Source organism: Meles meles, chromosome 13 (assembly GCF_922984935.1).
Source record: "Meles meles chromosome 13, mMelMel3.1 paternal haplotype, whole genome shotgun sequence".
Classification (NCBI taxonomy): domain Eukaryota; kingdom Metazoa; phylum Chordata; class Mammalia; order Carnivora; family Mustelidae; genus Meles; species Meles meles.
The window spans coordinates 1832287-1853423 of record NC_060078.1 but is presented as its reverse complement, the minus strand read 5'-3'; the positions used below and the strand labels follow the sequence as shown (position 1 = coordinate 1853423).

Genomic DNA, 21137 nt, shown 5'->3' with positions numbered 1-21137 from the left:
AAGGAAGACTTCAGGGTAATCACTTAGCAACTAACAAAACAACCCCCTGGGTATTATTATCCTTTACTTTTCACTGTTGACTAATGAATTTGAAACATAATCAAGCTAGAGCAGCCTTAAATGAATAAAAACTAAAACAAAAAAATGTATTCCAAAAAGTTTAGTTCTTTTATTAATGAAATTGGTAATTTCTTCAAGTTTCTGATGGGGGTAGGGGAGGGAAATCAACTGAAAGGTTTCTAAAAACTCTGCACTTTTAATTAATATGAAGGAGAGAGAAAGTGTGTGTGTGTGTGTGTGTGTGTGTGTGTGTGTGTGTGTGTGTGTGTAGGACTTGCGAATTTCAGGTTTACCAAGTTTGTGGAAAGGTTGACAAAATCTGCGTAATCCTTGTTGATGAGCTCGACCATGGCTGTTTTAAGAAGTTTATAGTAGAGTTCCAGATCTCCTCTTAGTTCCTCAAGCTGGACACGCTTCCTACAGTCAGACACAAAATGATCGACGTCGAAATCTTCCTGAAAATCAAACCAGAGAGAAAAAATGAATGCACTGATACCACATTTTACATATAAAAATAAAACCAGAGAAAGAATAAGAGAGAAACACCATTCTATTCAGTTAAGAGGCCGTATTACTGCAGGGGAGCACACGCAGGGACATCGGGGGTCTGCTCACTTACTAAGGGTGTGGGAAAGGGGGCCCCTCACTAAGACCATTCTCTCCTGTTGCCTAACTCTACAAGGCATTTTATTTCTTTTAATTATACATTTCAAAGAGGCTCTTCTCAAAATAGAAACAGCTCTTTCTTCTTAATTTTAAAAGTAACAAATGTTCACTGTCAAACTTTCAACCAACAAAGAAATACTTATATAAGAGAGTAAAAAAAAAAAAAAAAAAAAAATCACCCACTCTCTGATGCTCTGCAGTTAAGCACTGTTAATGTTTGTTTTTCTTCACTATTTAACACTGCGATTCACATCCTTCCAGACTTTGTTTTGGTCTTTCTCTTTCTCTCTTTTTTTTTTTTTTTAAGATTTTATTTATTTGAGAGAGACTGAGAGAACGAGTGGGAGGAGGGGCAGAGGGAGAAGCAGGCTCCCCGCTGAGCTGGGAGCCGGATACCAGGCTTCATCCGAAGACCCTGAAATCATGACCTCAACCGAAGGCAGACACTTAACTGACTGAGCCACCCAAGTGCCCTAGTCTTTCTCTTTAAAATATAATTTACTTTTGGGGCGCTTGAGTGGCTCAGTGGGTTAAGGCCTCTGTCTTCAGCTCAGGTCATGATCCCAGGGTCATGGGATCAAGCCCGGCATTGGGCTCTCTGCTTAGCAGGGAGCCTGCTTCCCCGTCTCTCTCTCTCTGCCTGCCTCTCTGCCTACTTGCGATCCCTGTCTGTCAAATAAATAAATAAAATATTTTTAAAAAATAAAATATAAAAAATTACCTTTTAAAGAAACTGACATATAATGGACACGTTAGTCTCAGACATACAACATAAAAATTCCGTATTTTTATCTATTGTGAAAAGATCACCATGCTACATTCATCACCAAACATACACGTTTTTTTGTCTTTCTTTGTCTGACTTATTTCACTTAGCATAATATCCTCAAGGTCCATCCATAATGTTGCAAATGGCAAGACTTCCTTCTTTTTATGGTTGAATAATATTCCACTATATACACACACATTTTCTTTATCCATTCACCCATCAGTGGACACTTTAGTTATTTCCAAGTCTTGGCTGTTGTAAAACTGCGATACTCACTACCGTGAGTGTAAGTCTTGCTGGCTGCTAGAGCCAGGTGATCTAGAGGTACTCCCTGAGTAGCAACTGCAAACCTTGGGGCATCATACGAGTATAGAAGCTCCTTTCCAGGAGACACCAGAAAGCAGAAGCGAGGCAGAGGGATAGCGTAAAGATGGCACCTATCAGCTCAGTCTTTGGAGAATACCTTACTAGGCCCCCAGATCCATGTTAAATTAGATGCCTGCCCCTCAGGGCTTTAAGATAAGCAAATGAGCCCCTTTCACAGAAATCTGAAGGCTTTTCAGTCTGCTGCTTCTGTGCTGAGTTCCAGGTGGGTGAGAGTCTACCCGCGGGACTGCTTTAAGAACTGTTTCTCTGTTTGCTACAGTTTTGTGGGTCTCATGGATGCAAGCCCTGATGGCTTTCGAAGCTAGATGTTTTGGGGTCTTGTCTCCCAGATGCAGGTCTTAAAAGTTGGGGCGCCAGAAGTGGGGTTCAAACCCTTTCCTCCTCAGGGAGAAGCCCGGGGTTGTGAGTATCCTCCCAATCACAGGTTGCTGTACGAGGGGTGGGTTTATGGCAAGACTGAATCCTACTTCAATGTAGGTTTTTTTCTTATTCACTTAATATGTAGGAACCACTCAGCTAGCTTTAGGGTTTTTTCCAGAGGAAATTTTTCCATATGGAGCTACAGATTCAGTGTACTTGACCAAAGAGATGAGTTCAAGATCCTCCTACACCACCATCTTGAATGGAAACCCCAGACCTTCTCTATTTTTGTGTGTACACAAACGTGTACACACACACACACACACACACACACACACACTTAATACTCCTGCTCTTCTAAACTATTTCCCATCTAGAGGAGCCTGGGTGGCTCAGTGGGTTAAGCCTCTGCCTTCCGCTCAGGTCACGGATCTCAAGGTCCTGGGATCAAGCCCCGCATCCAGCTCTCTGCTCAGCAGGGAGCCTGCTTCCCCCTCTGTCTCTGCCTGTCTCTCTGCCTCCTTGTGATCTCTCTCTCTCTGTATCAAATAAATAAATTTCTTAAAAAAAGAATAAAAAAATAAAAACCCATTCTATAAAAAAATATTTCCCATCTAAAAATATAACTTCAATGTCTTTTCGTAAAACACATACATTTCTATTAATATTTTGTGTGGATGTTGAGTGTTCCATTGAACAGATGTTCCAAATCTTTCATAACCTATTTCCAAGTATTGGTCTCACGGGATTAGCTATGTTGTGTTTCCCCTTTATAATACTGTGATGCGCCTGGTAGACTTACATGCTTAGAGGCAATAAATTACTATCTACTTCCCCTATGACTTTGCTACTCATTGACTTGTTTAGTCAGCAATAATTAAATGTGATGATTCCCAAACTAGTTAAGGCCACCTACACTTACTTCGTAATTATATAATTTCATTAAACACTATGTAAACCAATAAAATATGAGTGCGAAAAGATCACTGTTCTTATGAAAACTATGATGGCTACTTTGGAAAGATTTGATAGAAAGAAATCAATAAGAAAATTTTTGCTAATTTAAGTATGGGTGAGATGACCACGTACCAGGTAGGGAAGGGGTGATCACAGGATTCTCATTCAATTCAGTTAAAGAAATTGAAACTGAATGCAAAAAAGACAATATAGAGATCTTTTTTTAAAAGATTCTGTTTTTTTATTTGAGATACGGAGAGACAGTATGAGCAGGAAAAGGGGCAGAGGGAGAGCAGATTCCCTGCTGAGCAGGGAGCCCAACACGGGCCTCCATCCCAGAACCCCGAGGTCATGACCTGAACCGAAGGGAGATGCCTAACCTACTGAGCGACCCAGGTGCCGCGACAACTTAGAATCTAATCAGCAGGCCAGTTTCCAGAGAAAAGACCTGGCACTGCTTCAATGGAGAAAAAATGTGCATATATTTTTTCCAAATAAAATGCTAAGAACTCTACGTACCATTCCTTAAAAGTACTTGTTTAAACTGACTTTCTTAGTTAATCAACCAAAGACCGACCCTGATAGTGTCGGAGAGGAGGACTGCATACCAAACGGTAATTTCACAGTCATCTACTGAAAACTACCTGCTTCTTTTTTTTTTTTTTAAAGATTTTATTTATTTATTCGACAGAGAGAGATCACAAGTAGGCAGAGAGGCAGGCAGAGAGAGAGGAGGAAGCAGGCTCCCTGCCAAGCAGAGAGCCCGATGCGGGACTCGATCCCAGGACCCTGAGATCATGACCTGAGCCGAAGGCAGTGGCTTAACCCACTGAGCCACCCAGGCGCCCCTGAAAACTACCTGCTTCTTAAACTGGGACCCGCATTAGCCTGGACCTTTCTCTCTTGAGACCATCTCAGATAACACTTTACATCATAGTTATATAGTACGTCATGGGAGGGGGTCCCAGTTCATAATCCTGGCCATGCTACTCACCAACTGTATACCTTTAGGTCGACCACTTTCCCTGCCTCAGTTACACATTGCTGAAGTTCTGAACTTCATAATGGCATTCTAAATTGTGTAACTGGGGTGCCTGCATGGCTCAGTTGGTTAAGCGTCTGCCTTCGGCTCAGGTCATGATCCCAGTCTCCTGGGTTCGAGTCCCACATCAGGCTCTCTGCTGAGCAAGGAGCCTGCTTCTCCCTCTGTCTCTCCCTCCTGCTCGTGCACTCTCTCACTCTCTCTCTCACTCTCAAATAAATAAAATCTTAAATAAATAAATAAATAAATTGTATAACTTAGCCCCAATGAACAAATGCTATCAGGTAATATTAGTACTCAATTTACCATTTATGTATTTGTTCTCAGATAAACAGAAGTTGTGTAACACATGACTAAATAACTCGGAACATCTGTGAATACTGGGTTAGGCAGCTTTTGCTGTGAAAAGCAAACCCAAACTCACAGTGCCATAATACAGACATTTCACTTACCAAGGATGGTTTTACTACTTCAGGAATGGTTTTACTCTATAGTGTTGATTTCCCAAGTATTTAAAAAGAAAGTATTTACAACCCATATATTTATGGTCAACTGAATTTTCACAAGGATGCCAAGACCATTTAATGGGGGAAAAACCAGTCTTTTTGAGTGCCTACTACTGGGACCAGTGAATATCTATATGCAAAAGAATGAATGTGGAAAAGTAACTTCACACATACACAAAAATGTAACTCAAAATGGATCAAAGATTTAAATAGAAGAGTAAAAACTGTAACACTGTCAGAGAAAACAGGTGAAAATCTGTATGACTTTGGATAGGGCAAAGCTTTCTTAGATATGATACACAAAGCAATAAGATAAATAGATAAGCTGAACTTGATCAAAATAAAAACTTTTGTGTGTCAAAGGACACTACTGAGAACGTGAAAAGACAACCCACAGGATGGGAGAAAGTATCTGCAAATCACTTGTCTGACAAGGACCTAATAACCAGAATATGCAAAGAACTCTTACAAGCCAACAACAAAAAGACAACCTAATTTAAAAACAAGCCAAAGACTTCTGAATAGACATTTCTCCAAAGATGATACCCAGAGGGTCAAGAGCACATGTCGGGATGTTTGACATCCTTAGTCACTGTGAAAGGCGAATCAAAAGCACACGGAGATGCCACTTCACACCCACTAGGACAACTGCGGTCAAATAAGAAAAAGAAAAAGAAGAAGAAGAAGAAAAGTGCTGGCAAGAAGGCAGAGAAGCTGGAACCCTCCTGTATTGCCAGTGAGAAGGTAAAATGGTGTGGCTAAGGCAGCAATCAGCTCGGCAGCTCCTCAAGAAGTTACACGTACAATTCCCCAGCAATTCCATCTCTAGGGGTAGGACACCGACAGAACCGACAACAGATGTTCCCGCCACCTGTACGTGAATGTGCACAGCAGCGCTGCTCGTAACAGCCAAAAAGTATAAACCCAACGACCATCAACTAATGAATGGATACTTAAAATGTGGAAGAGCCTCTTACACAGCCATAAAAAGGAATAAACTGTTACATGCTACACCATGAGTGAAGTCTGAAAACATTCTACTCCGAGGTTAAAGGAAGCCAGACACAAAAGGTCACGTGTTATATGATTCCACTGATACAAGATGTTCGAGAAGAGGCAAATCCATAAGAACAGAAAGATTCATGGTTCATGATTCATGAATTGCCAGGGAATAAGGGGAGGGGAGAATTGGAACTAAGAGGTTTATTTTTCAGGTGATGTAAGTATTCTGGAATTAGACAGTAGGGACATATGTACCACATACATAGTAAATATACTAAAAAACCAGAGAAGAGTACACTTTAAAATGGCAACTATTACGCTTTGTGAATTATATCTCGATGAAAAATGAAACAACTTAAATATCAACAAGTTAAATGCTCAGATACATTAAAAAAAATCTAAAGTAACACTAATCACAAGAACACTGGAGTAGCTATATGAATTTCAGACAAAGCAGATTTCAGAGCAAGGAAAATTATCAGGCATAAGGAGGAGCATTACATAATGATAAAGAAATCAACTGACCAAGAAGACACAATTATCCTTAACATATATGTGCCTGATCAACGCAGTTGAGACACAACCTGACAGAACTGCAGGGAGAAAGAAACAAATCCGTCATCATAGCTGGTGACTTCAACACTTCTCCATCAGTAATGGGCAGATGCAGCAGCAGGGCAACAAGGATCTGACAGATGCGGATATTCAGTCCAGACATGGCGCACTCAACACCACCCTCAATTAACGTACAGCAGACGTCCACCGACAACTTCGCCCAGTAATAGTGCAACACACATTCTTTTTTTTTTAATTTTTTTTTTTTTTAGATTTTTATTTATTTATTTATTTGACAGAGAGAGATCACAAGTAGACAGAGAGGCAGGCAGAGAGAGAAGCAGGCTCCCTGCCGAGCAGAGAGCCCGATGTGGGACTCGATCCCAGGACCCTGAGATCATGACCTGAGCCGAAGGCAGAGGCTTAACCCACTGAGCCATCCAGGCGCCCCAACACACATTCTTCTTAAGCTCATATGGAACGTTCATCAAGACAGAATAATTCTGGGCCACAAAGCACAACAAATTTTTAAAAATAAAAATTATACCAAGTATGTTCTCAGACCACAGTGGAATTAAAAATCAGTAAGATATCGGAAAGATAGCTGAAGAAGTCCAAAATACATGGAGATTAAATGACACACTTGTAAATAACAGGAGACAAGTCTCAACAAAATACAATGTAGCAAAATGTGTGGGATGCTGCTTAAAGGGAAAATACAGTATTGAATGCAAATATTAGGAAAAAAAGATTAAAGTTAATAATCTAAACTTCCATTTTAGGCAACAATGACAAAAATTAAATCTAAAGTAAGGAGGGGCGCCTGGCTGGTTCAGTTGCTTAAGTGTCTGCCTTTGGCTCAGGGCATGGTCCCAGGGTCCTGGGACAGAGTCCTGCATCAGGCTCCTTGCTCAGGGAGGCTGCTTCTCCATCTCCCACTCCTCCTGCCTGTATTCCCTCTCTCACTGACACTCTCTGTATCAAATAAACTCTTAAAAAGAAAAAAAATCTAAAGGAAGTTAGAAAAAAATAAAAATTAGAGCAGAAATCCATGTAATTAAAACCAGGAATTAAAAAAAAAAAAAAAAAATCAATAAACCCCAAGTCTGTTTCTTTGAAAACATCAATAAAACAGATAAACTCTTAGCCAGGCAAACAAAGAAAGAAAGGTAGAAGACATAAATTACTAACATCAGATGAAAGAAGGGAGGGCTACTGCTAACAATCCCAATCACTGTAAATTCAACCAAACATTTATGGAAGAAATACTACACAATTCTCTACAATCTCTTCCAGAAAGTAAAACTAGAAGGAATACTTCCTATATCATTCTCGGAGATCATCATTACCCTAACACCAAAACCAATCCTGCAAGAAAAGGAACTACAAACTAGTATCTCTCATGAACACAGATACAAAAATCTTCAACAAAAATTACCAAATAAAAGCAAACAGTATATTAGAAAATTATACACCAGAATCATGTAGGATTTATTCCAGGTATGTAAGTCTGATTCGACATTAGAAAATCAATGTGATCCATCACATGAACAGAAAAATCACATGATCATATCAATGAAGGGAGGAAAAAAACATTTAACAAAATCCACACCCCTTCATTATTAACCCTCAGAAAACTAGGAATAGAAGGAGGACTTCCTCAACTTGATAAAGAATGTCTCCAAAAATTCACAGCTAACATGATATTAATACTGAGAAAATAGAAGACAGGGAATCAAGGCAAGGATATCCCTCTTACTACTACTATTCAACACTATACTGGAAGGCCAAACTAAAGAAATAAGGTAAGCAAAGGAAATAAAAGGTGCACAACCTGGGAAAAAATAAAACTTTGTTCACAGATGACATGACTGTCTACAGAAAATACAAAGACTTCACACCCTACACCCACACCCTCCTGAAACTAGTCAAGTGATTATAGCAAGACTGCACGATACACAGTTAATATACAAAAGTCAATTGCTTTCCAATGATGTATCAGATAAAGGGCCAGTATTCAAAATTTATGAAGAATTTATCAAACTCAACATCCAAAAAACAAAAAAATCCAGTCAAGAAATGGACAGAAGATATGAACAGACCAAAGAATACATCCAAATGGCCTACAGACACAAGAAAAGTGCTCCACATCACTCAGCATCAGGGAAATACAAATCAAAACCACAGTGAGATACCATCTTACATCAGTCAGAATGGCTAAAATTAACAAGTCAGAAAACGACAGATGTTGGTGAGGATGCAGAGAAAGGGGAACCCTCCTACACTGTTGGTGGGAATGCAAGCTGGTGTAGCCATTCTGGAAAACAGTATGGAGGTTCCTCAAAAAGTTAAAAATGGAACAACCCAACGACTTAGCAATTGCACTATTAGATGTTTATCCAAAGTACACAAACATAGTGATTTGAAGAGGCAAAAGCACCCCAATGTTTATAGTCAAACTATGGAAAGAGCCCAGATGTCCATCAACAGATGAATGGATAAAGAAGATGTGGTGTACACACACACACACACACACACACACACACACACACACACACACACACACATGAATATTACTCAGCCATCAAAAAGAACAAAATCTTGCCATCTGCAAGGATGGAACTCGAGGAAGAAGGACAAATACCATATAATTTCAGTCACATGTGGAACTTAGGAAACAACAGATGAATATAGGGGAAGGGAAGGAAAAATAGAAACAGACAGGGAGGCAAATCACAAGAGACTCTTAACTACAGGAAACAAACCGAGGGTTACTGGAGGAGAGGGGAATGTTGGGGTAACTGGGAGAGGGGTATTAAGGAGGGCACTTGTTGGGATGAGCTCTGAGTGTTGTATGCAACCAACGTATCACGAAATTCTAACCATGAAACTAAAAGTACACTATATGTTAACGAAATTGAATTTAAATTAAAAAATTTAAAAAGTCAATTGCTTTCATATATACCAGCAATGTACAAGTGGAACTTGAAGTTAAAAACACAATACCATTTACATTAGCAGACAAAAAAAATTTAATACTTAGGTGCAAATCTAACGAAATATGCACAAGAGCTACGTGAGGAAAAAGTATAAAATTCTGATGAAAGACAGCAAGCAAGGTAAGATGTGAAGTGGAAAGAAAGTCCATAATCTTGGGTAAGAACACTTAATACTGTTAAGAGGTCAGTTCTTCCCAAACAAATCTACAGACTCAATGCAATCCCAATCAAAATGCCACGAAGTTATTTTGTGGATATCAACATGTTGATTCTAAAATTTGGATAGAAAACTGGAAAACCAAGAGTCCCAGAGTAGTCAACAAAATATTAAAGGGAGGAAAAAAAAGGAAATTGAGGATTGCCACCACCCAATCTCAAGACTTACTATTAAAGCTATAGTGATTAAGACAGAAGGTGCTTGGCAAAAGAGACAGACAAATCAATGGAACAGAGTGGAGAGCCCAGAAAAACAGCCACACACAAAGGCAAAGGCAATTCAATGGAAAGGACAGTCTTCAACAAATGGAACTGAACAATGGGACACTGACATGAAAAAACAAACAAGCGAAAAGAATAAAAAACTCTTCATACCTTTCACAAAAAATTAACTTCGAATGGATCCAAAACCTAAACGTAAAATGCAAAACTTCTTAAAGATAACATAAGAAAAAATGTAGGGATCCTTGGATTTGGCAATGACTTTTCAGATACGAAACCAAAAGCATGATCTACGAAAGAAAAAACTGATGAGAGGGACTTTGTTAAAATTAAACTTCTCTGTAAATGACACTCTTAGGAGGATGAAAAGAACAGTCACAGAGTAGAGAAAATATCTGCAAACTTAAAACCAAAACTATAATATAAAGATGTCTTAGTAGCAATAAGAAATCAAACCTAATTTAAAAATGAGAAAAGAGGGGTGCCTGGGAGGCCCAGTTGGTTAAGCATCTGCCTTTGGCTCAGGTCCTGGGATTGAACCCCACACTGGGCTCCCTGCTCAGCGAGGAGCCTGCTTTTCCCTCTCCCACTGCCTGTTGTGCTTGTGCTGTTAATAAATAAACAGAATCTTTAAAAAAAAAAAAAAAAGACCTAAAAAGATGCTCAACTTTGTATGTCATTAGGAAAATGCAAATTTAAACAGGGTACTATTACATATTACGTAGAATATCAAAAATCCAAAAACACTATTAATACCAAATGCTAGCAAGGATGTGGGGCAACAGAACTCTCATTCACTGTTGGTCAGAATGCAAAATGGGAGACATTTTGTAAGACAGCTTGGCAGTTTCTCACAGAACTGAACACACTCTCACCATAAGATCAGTAATTGTGCTCCTTCGTATTTACCCCAAAGAGCTTAAAACTAGTGTCCACACAAACACCTGCACACAGATGTTTACAGCAGTTTTATTCTCTGAAGTGCCAAAACTTGGAAGCAATCCAAATCTCCTTCAGTAGGTGAACAGGCACACTGTGCCACACCCACACAATGGATTATTCGGCAATTTAAAAAGATGAATTATTAAGCCACAAGACTTGGAAGAACCTTAAATGTATACTGCTAAGTGAAAGACCAGTCTGAAAGGCTAAATACTATATGATTCCAAGTATATGGCATTCTGGAAAAGGTAAAAATTAACCAGCATTTTAATTTTTTATTTATTTTCTAGGTCATCTTTACACCCAATGCAGGGGATGGAACTCACAACCCCGAGATCAAGAGTCAGATGCCCTAGCGACTGAGCCAGTCAGGTGCCTCTGAAAAGGTAAAACTCTAGACAGCTGCAGGGGTGAGGGAGGAGGGTGCAGACAGAGGAGAAGAAACAAATAGGTGAGGTACAGGGGTTTTCAAGGCAATGAAACTAGGCTGTAAGATACCGATAGTAAGTAAATAACATTATACATTTGTCAAAACCCACAGAACTATAGAAAGAGGAGAACCCTAATGTAAACCATGGACTTCAGTTAATACTGTATCAATGCTGGTTCATCAGTTGTAACTACACGTACCACAACAATGCAAGACATTAATAATAGGAGATACTGAAATTAGAAGAAAAATAGCTTCTCTTTGTACTCAAGGGTATTTCCTATCTGAACCCAAGTAAAGAACAAATCCCCCAAAAGGCCAGAAGTTGGGAGATCACACCAGGTGTTGGAACACAGGAAAAGAAATGAGCAAACCAGACAAGTTGCAGGCAATTAAGAACCATTAACCATTAGAGAAGCAGTGACATCACACAGAATTAAAACCAAGTAGAGTAAGTTTAACTACTTTACTAACTAGCTGCAATCAGGGATGGCAAACAAAGACTAATTCAAAGTAACCCTGGAATTAATCATTTAAAACTTACCAAAAATCCAAATATTAGTAACTTTAATGCTATGAAAATTACACAGAATTTTGGAAAGTTTGAAGTGCTCTAAGCCGTCAAGAAGTAAAACACTCCTTTCCAGATACATGGACTTGTAAGATCACTATGTACTATCTCCACGAGAAGCAGAATCCCCCGGAACCATCATTCTGTAATGATGAAAAGTACTAAGAGGGCACATGAGATTTATGATCTCTGCCCTGAAACATGTCCCATTTCACCGAGACAAAAAAACAAAACAGTTAAGCACTAATCTGCACACTACATAGGGGTTTAAAGACTCAGAAAGTCAGTGTGAGCTCATGTATGTGTGTGTTTCCAACCATTCTTGAAAACAATGGACAACAGAGATGAATAAATGCCCCTGTAGATCCCGTAAATATTCCTTTAATATTTACCATGCAACTCCAGCTCTGCTGTAAGACCTGGGGACACAGTCATGAAAAGGAGAGACAAGGTCTCTGCTTTTAAGGAGCATATATTCTAATGCACAATGAGAAAATAAACACGTAAACAAACATGATATTAATGAATAGCGATCAAATAGTGACTAATGAATAGTGATCACAGCTAAAAAGAAAACAGGACACTGTAAAGGTGTGAGTGACAAATGGGATGTACTTTAACTTGGATGAACCGGGAAAGACACTTATAGAACAATGAGTTGAGATCCGAATGACACAAAGGAGCTAGCCACGGGAAGGGCGGGAAGAGTATTCCGGCCCAAGGGATCAGCATGTGTGCAAAAATGGCCTTGGAGCTCTTCCCTCCAGCCCCTGCTCTCAAATCTCTGACCCAGCTAGGTGGGGACATAATCTAGGACTTGTGTCTCCCAAAACTCTGTCTAAATCTTTATTTGGTGACTAAATTATTCAAGCTTGAGAAATTAAAAACATATGCTAACAAGATTTTCCCACCATCTACAGAGAGATCATCTTAAAAGCATCATGTAACACTGAAATTCTAAGGAACTTCTGTTCTAACATTTTAGTCAATTTTATATCTAACTCCTTTGTTGAATTTATATGCCTGTTTGACATATTTATCAAGAGACAAAAAACCCTACATTCTGTATGTAAATGTATTCATCCATCTAACAAATATTTGAGTACCTAATTACACTCTGTTCCAGCTGATTTCTTCTCTTTATCTCTTTTTTCCCCTCAATTTAACACCAATCATAATCTATGTTGGCTTTTAGTTCGCTTTTTGAACTTAATTTCTTGAGCTATTTAAAGGAATTATCTAGTCCTAGAGTTCTCAACACTGGTCACACATTAGAATCACCTAAGGAACTTTTTTTTTTAAGATTTTATTTATTTGACACAGAGAGAGAGATCACAAGTAAGCAGAGAAGCAGGCAGAGAGAGAGGGGGAAGCAGGCTCCCAGCTGAGCAGAGAGCCCGATGTGGGGCTCAATCACAGGACCCCGGGATCATGACCTGAGCTGAAGGCAGAGGCTTAACCCTCTGAGCCACTAAGGCACCCCCTCACCTGAGGAACTTTAAAACACAAAGCCCAAAGGGCACCTGGCTGTTTCAGTCACTGGAGCGAGCAGGTATTGATCTCAGGGTTGTGAGTTCAAGTCCCATGTTGGGGATAGAGATTACTTTAAAAAAAAAAAAAAAAGAAAAAGCCCAAGCCCCAGTTTGTGATTAATTTGTTTAAACGTTTAAAGAAATTTGATGATAAATGTTATAAGACTAGTTAAATAACAAAATGATATATTTACATAATACTTCTTGCTCTCAAATTTTGAACAAAGAACTTATTAATAATCAATAACTCAGTAGGCCAACATTTTTTTCAAATGATAAGTTTTATGATACTACAAAGACTGAATTAGAAAATCAAAAGCCAAGGAGAAATGAGCATGGTGTGAACATGGGGAAGCAGAGAAAGCAAGAAAGTATGTGACTGTGAAGTGAATGCTTAGCTCCAAGATCAAAGGCTTAAAGAGAAGGACAGATTAAAACCAGAAAAGAAAGATCCCAGTGCACTCAAGGAAAGAGAAGTCCCCCAACATCCCTCCTGCTTTTTCCAGTATAAACACACAACTAGGCCGCCTTACCACATCCTGGTTGGTACCGACTTTATCAACTTTTCTACTAAAGCCAAACTAGACTGGGTACAGTCAATGATGGACGGGCTATATGCCAAGTGTATTAGTTGTATAACTGACTGTGTAATGGCTGAAACTGAGAAACTGGGGTGAAAGTATCAAGTGGCTCTAAGGATTGCCAAAGAGTCAAGATTCAAATGATTACCACGTACACACGAGACAAACTACGCACATGACTGCCCAGTACAGAAGCAATTCAGAGTGTTACACTGTGGCATCAGCTGACCCAGACCCAGAAGATTCCTGGAGTTCCCATCATGGACATTTCTAACCATAGGGACAACACTGAGCGAATGCCAGATGATGACAGAGCCCTTTGCTTCTCTTTCTTAATAGAGTTCCTCAGCCCTCCTTTACCAACTTTTCCTGTTGCCAGTTCATACAAGCAATACGCTATCCCATGAATTATTCTCCTTACCCATTTCCTCTGTTCTGAGCTATGGCTAAAGACACTCAATTTTTGATGTTTTGAAACTGATTATCTTGTACCATTTTACATTTTGTTGCGTCTTTTTATAAATCAGATGACCGCTCACAAAAAAAAAAAAAAAGAAAGAAAGAAAAGATCAAAAGGGAGGACAACAACAAAAAAACACTTCTTTTTTGCGGAGACCCCTTCTTACCAAGTGCCAATCAGATAAACTTTGTCTGATGTTACATCTATCATCAAGGAAAGTAGTTCACATAAGAAAATTTCTCTATAAAATGAGACGTAGCCTTACATTCCATATTTGGCTAATTAGAATTTTATTACGATGTCTGTCTCAAACTGGTGCGGAAGAGAACGGAATCTTGTCATCAAGACGCGGCATCGAACGAAGAACCCACAGGGTAAGCACTCAGCTCCTGTGACACGAAGACAGCTCCTGGGGCTGGGGGACCCTGGGCAACCGTGGCTGACCTGTTGGCCTGCGGCTATCTGCCATCTGTCACTGTTCCCTTTCCCTCCTCTGTCAGCTGCCATCTCCAGCCTCCATCAACAAAGTCCACCTCAAACAACCATCTCTTCCCTCTGGTCCCGTTTACCGTAGCTAAGCTCCAGGGCAGGCGTCCAGATCACCAGCCCCGTGGGAATTTCTTCTAAGGTAAAAGGTGGCCCTACTGGTGAAATGCAGGTGCCAAGGCATCGGACATTGTGCCATCTTCTGCGCTACTCTAATGTTCTGATTGTCCCCCTTCCCCCACTTCCCACCTGCGGCCTCGGGAAAGGAACATGCTACAGTAGGATTTCCAAGGACTGATGCGTGTGGGTCAGGACATCCGGCCTGTGATTTGCCCCAACTAGCTGTGTGGCTTTAGAGGAAGTCATCACACCGCAGGCCTCAGTTTCCTTATCTGCAAGCCGGGAAAATGGACTAGAGTCTTTTCAGATGAGCCCGCAGAGATCAGGTAGATAAGCACCACCTCATTATACGAACAAGCAAACAGAAGCCCAGAGGCGAGTGATTTGCCCCAAGTTAGACACAAGTGAGCGGAGAGCAGAGCTGAAGACGGGACCCACATCTGCAGGTCACAGCTAATCAGTCAGCACAGTACAGAGATCTGAGCAGCTGCTCATCCTTCCCCTTTTCCATTTTGTCCATCAGAATGCATGCTCCCTGCGAACGAGGACACGCAGGACCCGCTTCCTGTTCCAAAATTCCCAATTCACCCAATTAGAACAGGGAGGAGCTTCAAGGACTTCCTCCCCACGGTTCTTTCACCTGCGGTACCTGCTTACAGTCACCGTCCGGAGGGCTCCCGCCTTCACTTCTCATGGAAAAGGTCATCATGTGCCCACCCGGGCTGCCAACGAAGCCGCAGGTTGCGGAGAGGCACTGACGCAGAGGAGTTCGAAGGAGGCAGACTGGCTCAGCGCAGAAACAAACTGTCTACCAAGGAAAACCACCCCACGGGGGACTGAGTCTCTTTGAAATATGTTCAAATGTGTGGGAAAATGCTTTTTCAAGAGCCAGTGGACTGACCAGTCACCTGGCACATACAAGATCACATGCGCATTCTGACAAGAGCGGCCTGCCTGCAGTGTAGACCAGGGCCAGAAAAAGACAAGGAAGGTGTAAGGAGATCGGGTGAGAGCTTCTACGGCGCGATGGTGAGGGCGCACTGCAAAGGTACGAGAAGGGATGGAGAGAAGTAGATGGACTCAAGAGATTTAGGAAGCGAAATCCACAGGACTTGGTGCAACAGACTAGATTTTGAAAGGTGACAGAGAGGAGCTGACTTCTGGTTTCCCGACTCCCAGCTAGACGGATGGAGAAGTGTCTACTGAGAGAGGCAACAGGACAAGAAAGCTGGTTTTCAGCGGAGGAGGTGCTCACGAATTCCGTCTTGAACCTGATGAGTCTGAGGGGCCACAGACACATCCAAGAAGAAAGGTCAGCAAGTCTGATATACAGGACTGGTGCTCAGGACACATCTGGGCCAGAGACAGGAATCTGCCTTACCTGCCCACAGGTGGTCATGAAGCTGCACAAAGGGTCATCTAGGGAAAGGAGGGAACATGGGGCTGAGCCCATAACCAGCATTCAGTGGCCACCAGGAGCATGACTTTGCACAGGAGACACATCAGAGAGGTAGAAGAAAAACAGGAAGCAATGCAGAGCATTTGGTCTACTGAGACGTCAAGTAAGGAGACAGAGAAAGGTCAGGTGCTCTGACTTACAAATGGTTAGCTTTGGTAAGAACTCTTTAGTGGAACCATGGGGCCTGAAGGGTGGAAGGTGAGAAAGTCAAGTCAACCCCTGAGCACTGGCTGCGATACGTGACAGTGACAAGGCAATACCTAGAGGTGGGACCGTCAAGTGGGAGAGGATCAAACAGGAGCGCGTGACGGGAACGAGTGCAGGGGAGAGGATCCTTGCAGGCTCCTAGAAGGGCGGGAGGGCAAGGACTCCGAGCCAGAGTGGAGATTGAACCCGAGGAGGAAGGAGAGCCCCTCCCCGTACGGGTGAGGAGAAGGGGACAAATACAAGAATGGGATCGTGATCAGCAGGATGGAGGAGGCCCCGTGGGATGGCTGCTAATTTTTGTGTACGACTGGAGATGAAGTCATGTGTTGAGATGGAAGAGGAAGGCTACGTGTGATGTCAACAGCACACCTATGTAAATGGTCTAATTTATCTGTTATGCCACTTTTTCCCCCTACTACCAATACCTTATGTCCTGCTCATCTATTAGCTGGCTGTCAACCCTAAGGATTTTCGTATTTCTAAGCGACAAAGTATAATGTTGCCACCGCCTCTGCCCCAGGTGCCATTCCTGCATTTTGATCACCTACCTCTTTTGCAAACCTTTCCCCTCCTCTCTCTCATTAGATCTCCTAAACACGACTTTTTAAGTAGTCTCCTGCCACCAGTCGGCTCCACCAGAAATGACCATGCAACTTCCTGCTGTACACCTGACTGCAGCTCTACTGTGCAGACTGCATCAAAGCGGACCCCTCAGCGGACGCAGTGTCCGAGGTGTAACCCGCAGCCCCACCCCATCTCCCTTTTGACCGTCCCAGTCTTATTCCAAACTGTGCCGAACCAGACACCTACGTAGAAATATAACCCCGACAGCAAGCTCTCCGCTCATTTCTGCCACGGAACTGTAACTTACAAAACATCTCTCTGAGGGAAACACAAACTCTCTGACAGAAACGCAAATAGCCTTTATCTCCAGGTCCCACCTAGAAGATCAATACCACCTGACACAGAACAGCTGTTCCATGCATTTTCCTTCTGTGGATGAAGGGGTCATGTCCATTAACACTACAAACTGTACATTATAGTCAGAAGTTTCAGAGCCTTGAAAGAACACGGAATTGCTGGCATTCTAGCCACTTTCCCAGTTTGCTCTCTCCCTACCTCTAAGTCCTACTTTAGAACTGCTATTTTGAGATTTCTATTTTCTGAAGCTGCTTTGACCAAAGGCATTCTGTCAGCTCAGAGTGAGAAAGATGGCGGGGCTAGTAAGTCTGCAAAAATGCTAGTGTTAGGCCCAAAGGAAGCCTGAAGAAGTCCAAAGACGGACAAGCTACAGAGACTTCCATGCTTTGAGATTCTTTAAGTCTCTGTGTGTGCCTTTACTTCTTCCTATGACCTCTCTCCTCATCATATGTCCTTCATTAACAAAAGGTTTCTGGATCAGAGAATTCATTCTATGCTCTCCTTCAGACACTGCATTCAATTTACACCTTTTATTACAGTGGTTTAAGATCACCGTACAAGAACAAGAGTACAGTATAACTTCGTCTAGACACCCCTGCATATTAAAAATGATATGGCCACACCGCAGAGGATCCAGACATAAACACTTTTAAAGCCAGAGTTTGGGAGATGTGATCTGAATGCAAATATCAAAAAGGAACTAGCTGGTTAACACAAACAATAAAAAATATATTATGACTTGAAGTCATCAAAAAATAAGAAATTTAAACTCCTTCAAAATTTTAGGTACCTACAGAGCCAAAACTTTTTAACACTGAAACCAGTTACTAAATCCCAATCCTTAGAAATTAAACATATACTTTTTGACAGTTTAAGTACAGACCAAGAGGGAGACACAAAATAGAAACCTCCTGGCTCTGATTCAAACCCTGGGACATTTTCAAGGCTATGCCTGATGAACCTTTATTGTCAGTAAAGTCTTTTCAGTTTAAATTTATATTCTGTAAGTTTATGTCCTACAGTTATCTGCAGGCCAGCTTCAAGTTGACCTCACCAAAAGTAGGGCAACTTTAGAAAAGGAGCTTGGTATGCTTTGTAGTACTGCAACAGAATCAGTAAGGATAGTACAGTCTTTCAGGTTTCTCATTCCAGAAGCTTTAGACGAAAGTCAGGCAAAAACTTTAGGTTAAGCGCCTTTTTGACCCGATTCCTGGTAAGTACGTGCGTTCAGAGATGTGTTCAACGCACACTCGCTGAGCTTCTAGGCGCAAGGCACCGGGAGGCTGCTGTCAGGCCAGGGGAGCGGCGGTCTGACTGTGCCGCACGGTAACAGAGTCGGGTCCTAACAGGGGCTTTTACGTTTAGCTCAAAACCACTTGCTCTGAACTTTCAGGCCTTTTCATTCCATGTGCACGATTTCACAGAAGTGCCTTCTCCCGGCTGCACCTACCAAACCCGAGGCCAAGAGACTCACTGCGAAGTGCAGCGAGGTCCCCACCGAGGACCCGTCCGGGGCGGGCACGGCCCAGGAAGCCCGCAGGAGAAGCCTGAGGAGAGGCCCCCGAGGGCAAAGGAGGGCAGGCCACCCACGAACCGGCTCCGGGGAGCCGAGCCCCGGCGCGCACCTTCATGAACTCATCCTTGTCGAAGCAGAGCGTGTCCGGCCCCTTGGGCAGGTTCATCCTACTTCTCTCCATCCCGCCGGCCGCCGCCTCTCAGCGCCGACACTCGAGCGAGGAGGAAAGGTAGGAGGCTGCGCTCCCGGACGCTGCGGGCGCAGCCACTGCCAGTTCCACCGCACAGAAGGCACCGCTTCCGCCAACATGGCAGCGCCCGCGCCGCGGCCAATGAACGAGGACGCCGCGGGCCCGCCTCCGTCTGCCGCCGCCAAGAGAGGCGCGAGGACCGCCGCCGCCGAGCCAGCAGGTCGTGCTGCCCCCGTGCGTCGGAGGACGGCACTACAGCCTCGCGTGCAGTTCTGCGGGGCAGCCCCGCTGCTGGCCAGGCGGGGTGAGCCGGAGAGGGGAGGGCGGGGAGGATCAAGGGCGCTGCCTCCCCACCCCACCGTTTCCCTCGGAAAATCGGCCTGTGAGGCTCTTCCAGGATCTTCTCCCGAGATTGTTCCGCGGGAAGCATAGCCGTGGCGGGATGCTGGCCCTTTGCTTCTGTGGCCGGTCGTCCAGAGTGGGGCGCGTCCCCCTGTCGGTCCTCCGGTGCCCGTGCGCCGCCGCTGCAGCCGCCTGGGCGCGGAGGCCTCTGTGGGAGCCTGGCTCCCGCCCGTAGCCCCGGCGCCCACCGGCGAGCGTGGCTTCTCCTCCGCGGAGCTTGGCTCCAGCGCTCTGTAGGGAGGAGGGTGGTCCGCGGGCAGCCTCGGTCGTCCGGGCAGCTCCCCGCTCCACTTCGGCTCAGCTCCAGGGTGGCCACAAGTTGGGGTCCTCAGAGCTCTTGAAGGATCGCCTCGCTACCGGCCGACAAAACACAGCCGACAAGTAGATGTGCGTGCACGTTTATTTCTAGTCCACGCTAGAATGGGCGAAATTGTGTGTTTGTGGCCAGCATTGGTCCGATCGCCACACCTGCCCCCAATTTCCGAGACTCCCGCCTCCTCCTGCCATCCACCCCACATGTATTTTGAGATTTTTCTTTCCTCTTCCCTTGCTCTTTCTCCCACTGTCCTCCCCGTTAGTGGGAATGCCATGGCCAAATGATGATTCATTTCTCTTTTTTTTCTCCTTGAGACTCTGACAGCTCAAACCACAGCTCTCATCTCGCACCCTTCACCCTGCAGCCTTCCTGTTATACACCAGGCCTGGGCTGCCCCTCCCAATGCTGCGTTTTCCTAGAGACAGCGTTAGCAGTCCTCACAAAGGGATGGGACACAGCAAGACAGCAGCTTACAGTGGGTCTTGCATTCGAGTCACTCCAAACGGGAAACTGGGCACTTTAAAAAAAAAAAAAAAGTGAGTACAGAATCTGAAACAATACATTCCCTAGCAGTGGGCCTGGCAAGGCCTTGTAGAGGAAAACGTTCCCAGTCAATACCCAGAGACTAGGAGAGGTAGGATGAGAGCTGGAATCTCATCTGGAGAATCAGAATAAGTTGCCAGGGGAGCAACTATGAAAGTGCATTCTGTGCCCTGTTGTGGTCGTCTGGATATAGGGAATGAAAGCCTCGTTATTTAGTCTTTGTTTGTTTACTCTTACTATGAAAATTTTCAAACATACACCAAAGTGTGGAGAGCACAAGGATCCCCGTCTTTCCGCGTACTTACCGCTCTGCTTCCCCAACTGTCTGTTTCATAGGCCCCCCTCCTCCTCCTGCTCCTGCAGTGCCTGTATTTTTTTTTTTTTTGGAGGGGGGAGGTCTGGAATATATTTTAAAGTAAATCCCAAATATCACATCATTCCCTGCTCCCCAAATACCTTGGTTTACACATCAAAGAAGAAGGAGGAGCAAGGGGGAGCGGAGACTGAGAAGGAAGAGGGATAAAGAAGAGATATTTCCGTAGAGGCCCACAATGCCAGAATCAATAGGTCTAATAAGCTATTCTGACTGGCTCTGAGAGGCATGACTTTTAGCCCAGGGCCACACTGTTAATAAGCGAAAAGGGCAAATTCAGGCAGCGCAAACAGCAAGGCCCATACTCATCACCAAGCACCGAGAGAGGGGGCGAGGGTGCCGGACAG

General features: G+C 43.2%; 1 protein-coding gene and 1 pseudogene across 1 annotated transcript in view; one reads left to right on the top strand and one right to left on the bottom strand.

The window, feature by feature from the left end:
* Positions 1-19274, bottom strand: part of COG2 (component of oligomeric golgi complex 2) — a 53228-nt gene extending 33954 nt beyond the window's left edge. The window contains exons 1-2 of the mRNA XM_046026895.1: positions 19076-19274; positions 354-515 (exon numbers count right to left, since the gene is read on the bottom strand). Of these exons, the coding sequence (XP_045882851.1) occupies positions 354-515; positions 19076-19147 (234 nt within the window). The 5' untranslated portion in view covers positions 19148-19274. The remainder of the gene's footprint in view (positions 1-353; positions 516-19075) is intronic.
* LOC123955159 lies at positions 9366-14204 on the top strand (annotated as a pseudogene).
* Positions 19275-21137: the final 1863 nt, after the last annotated feature.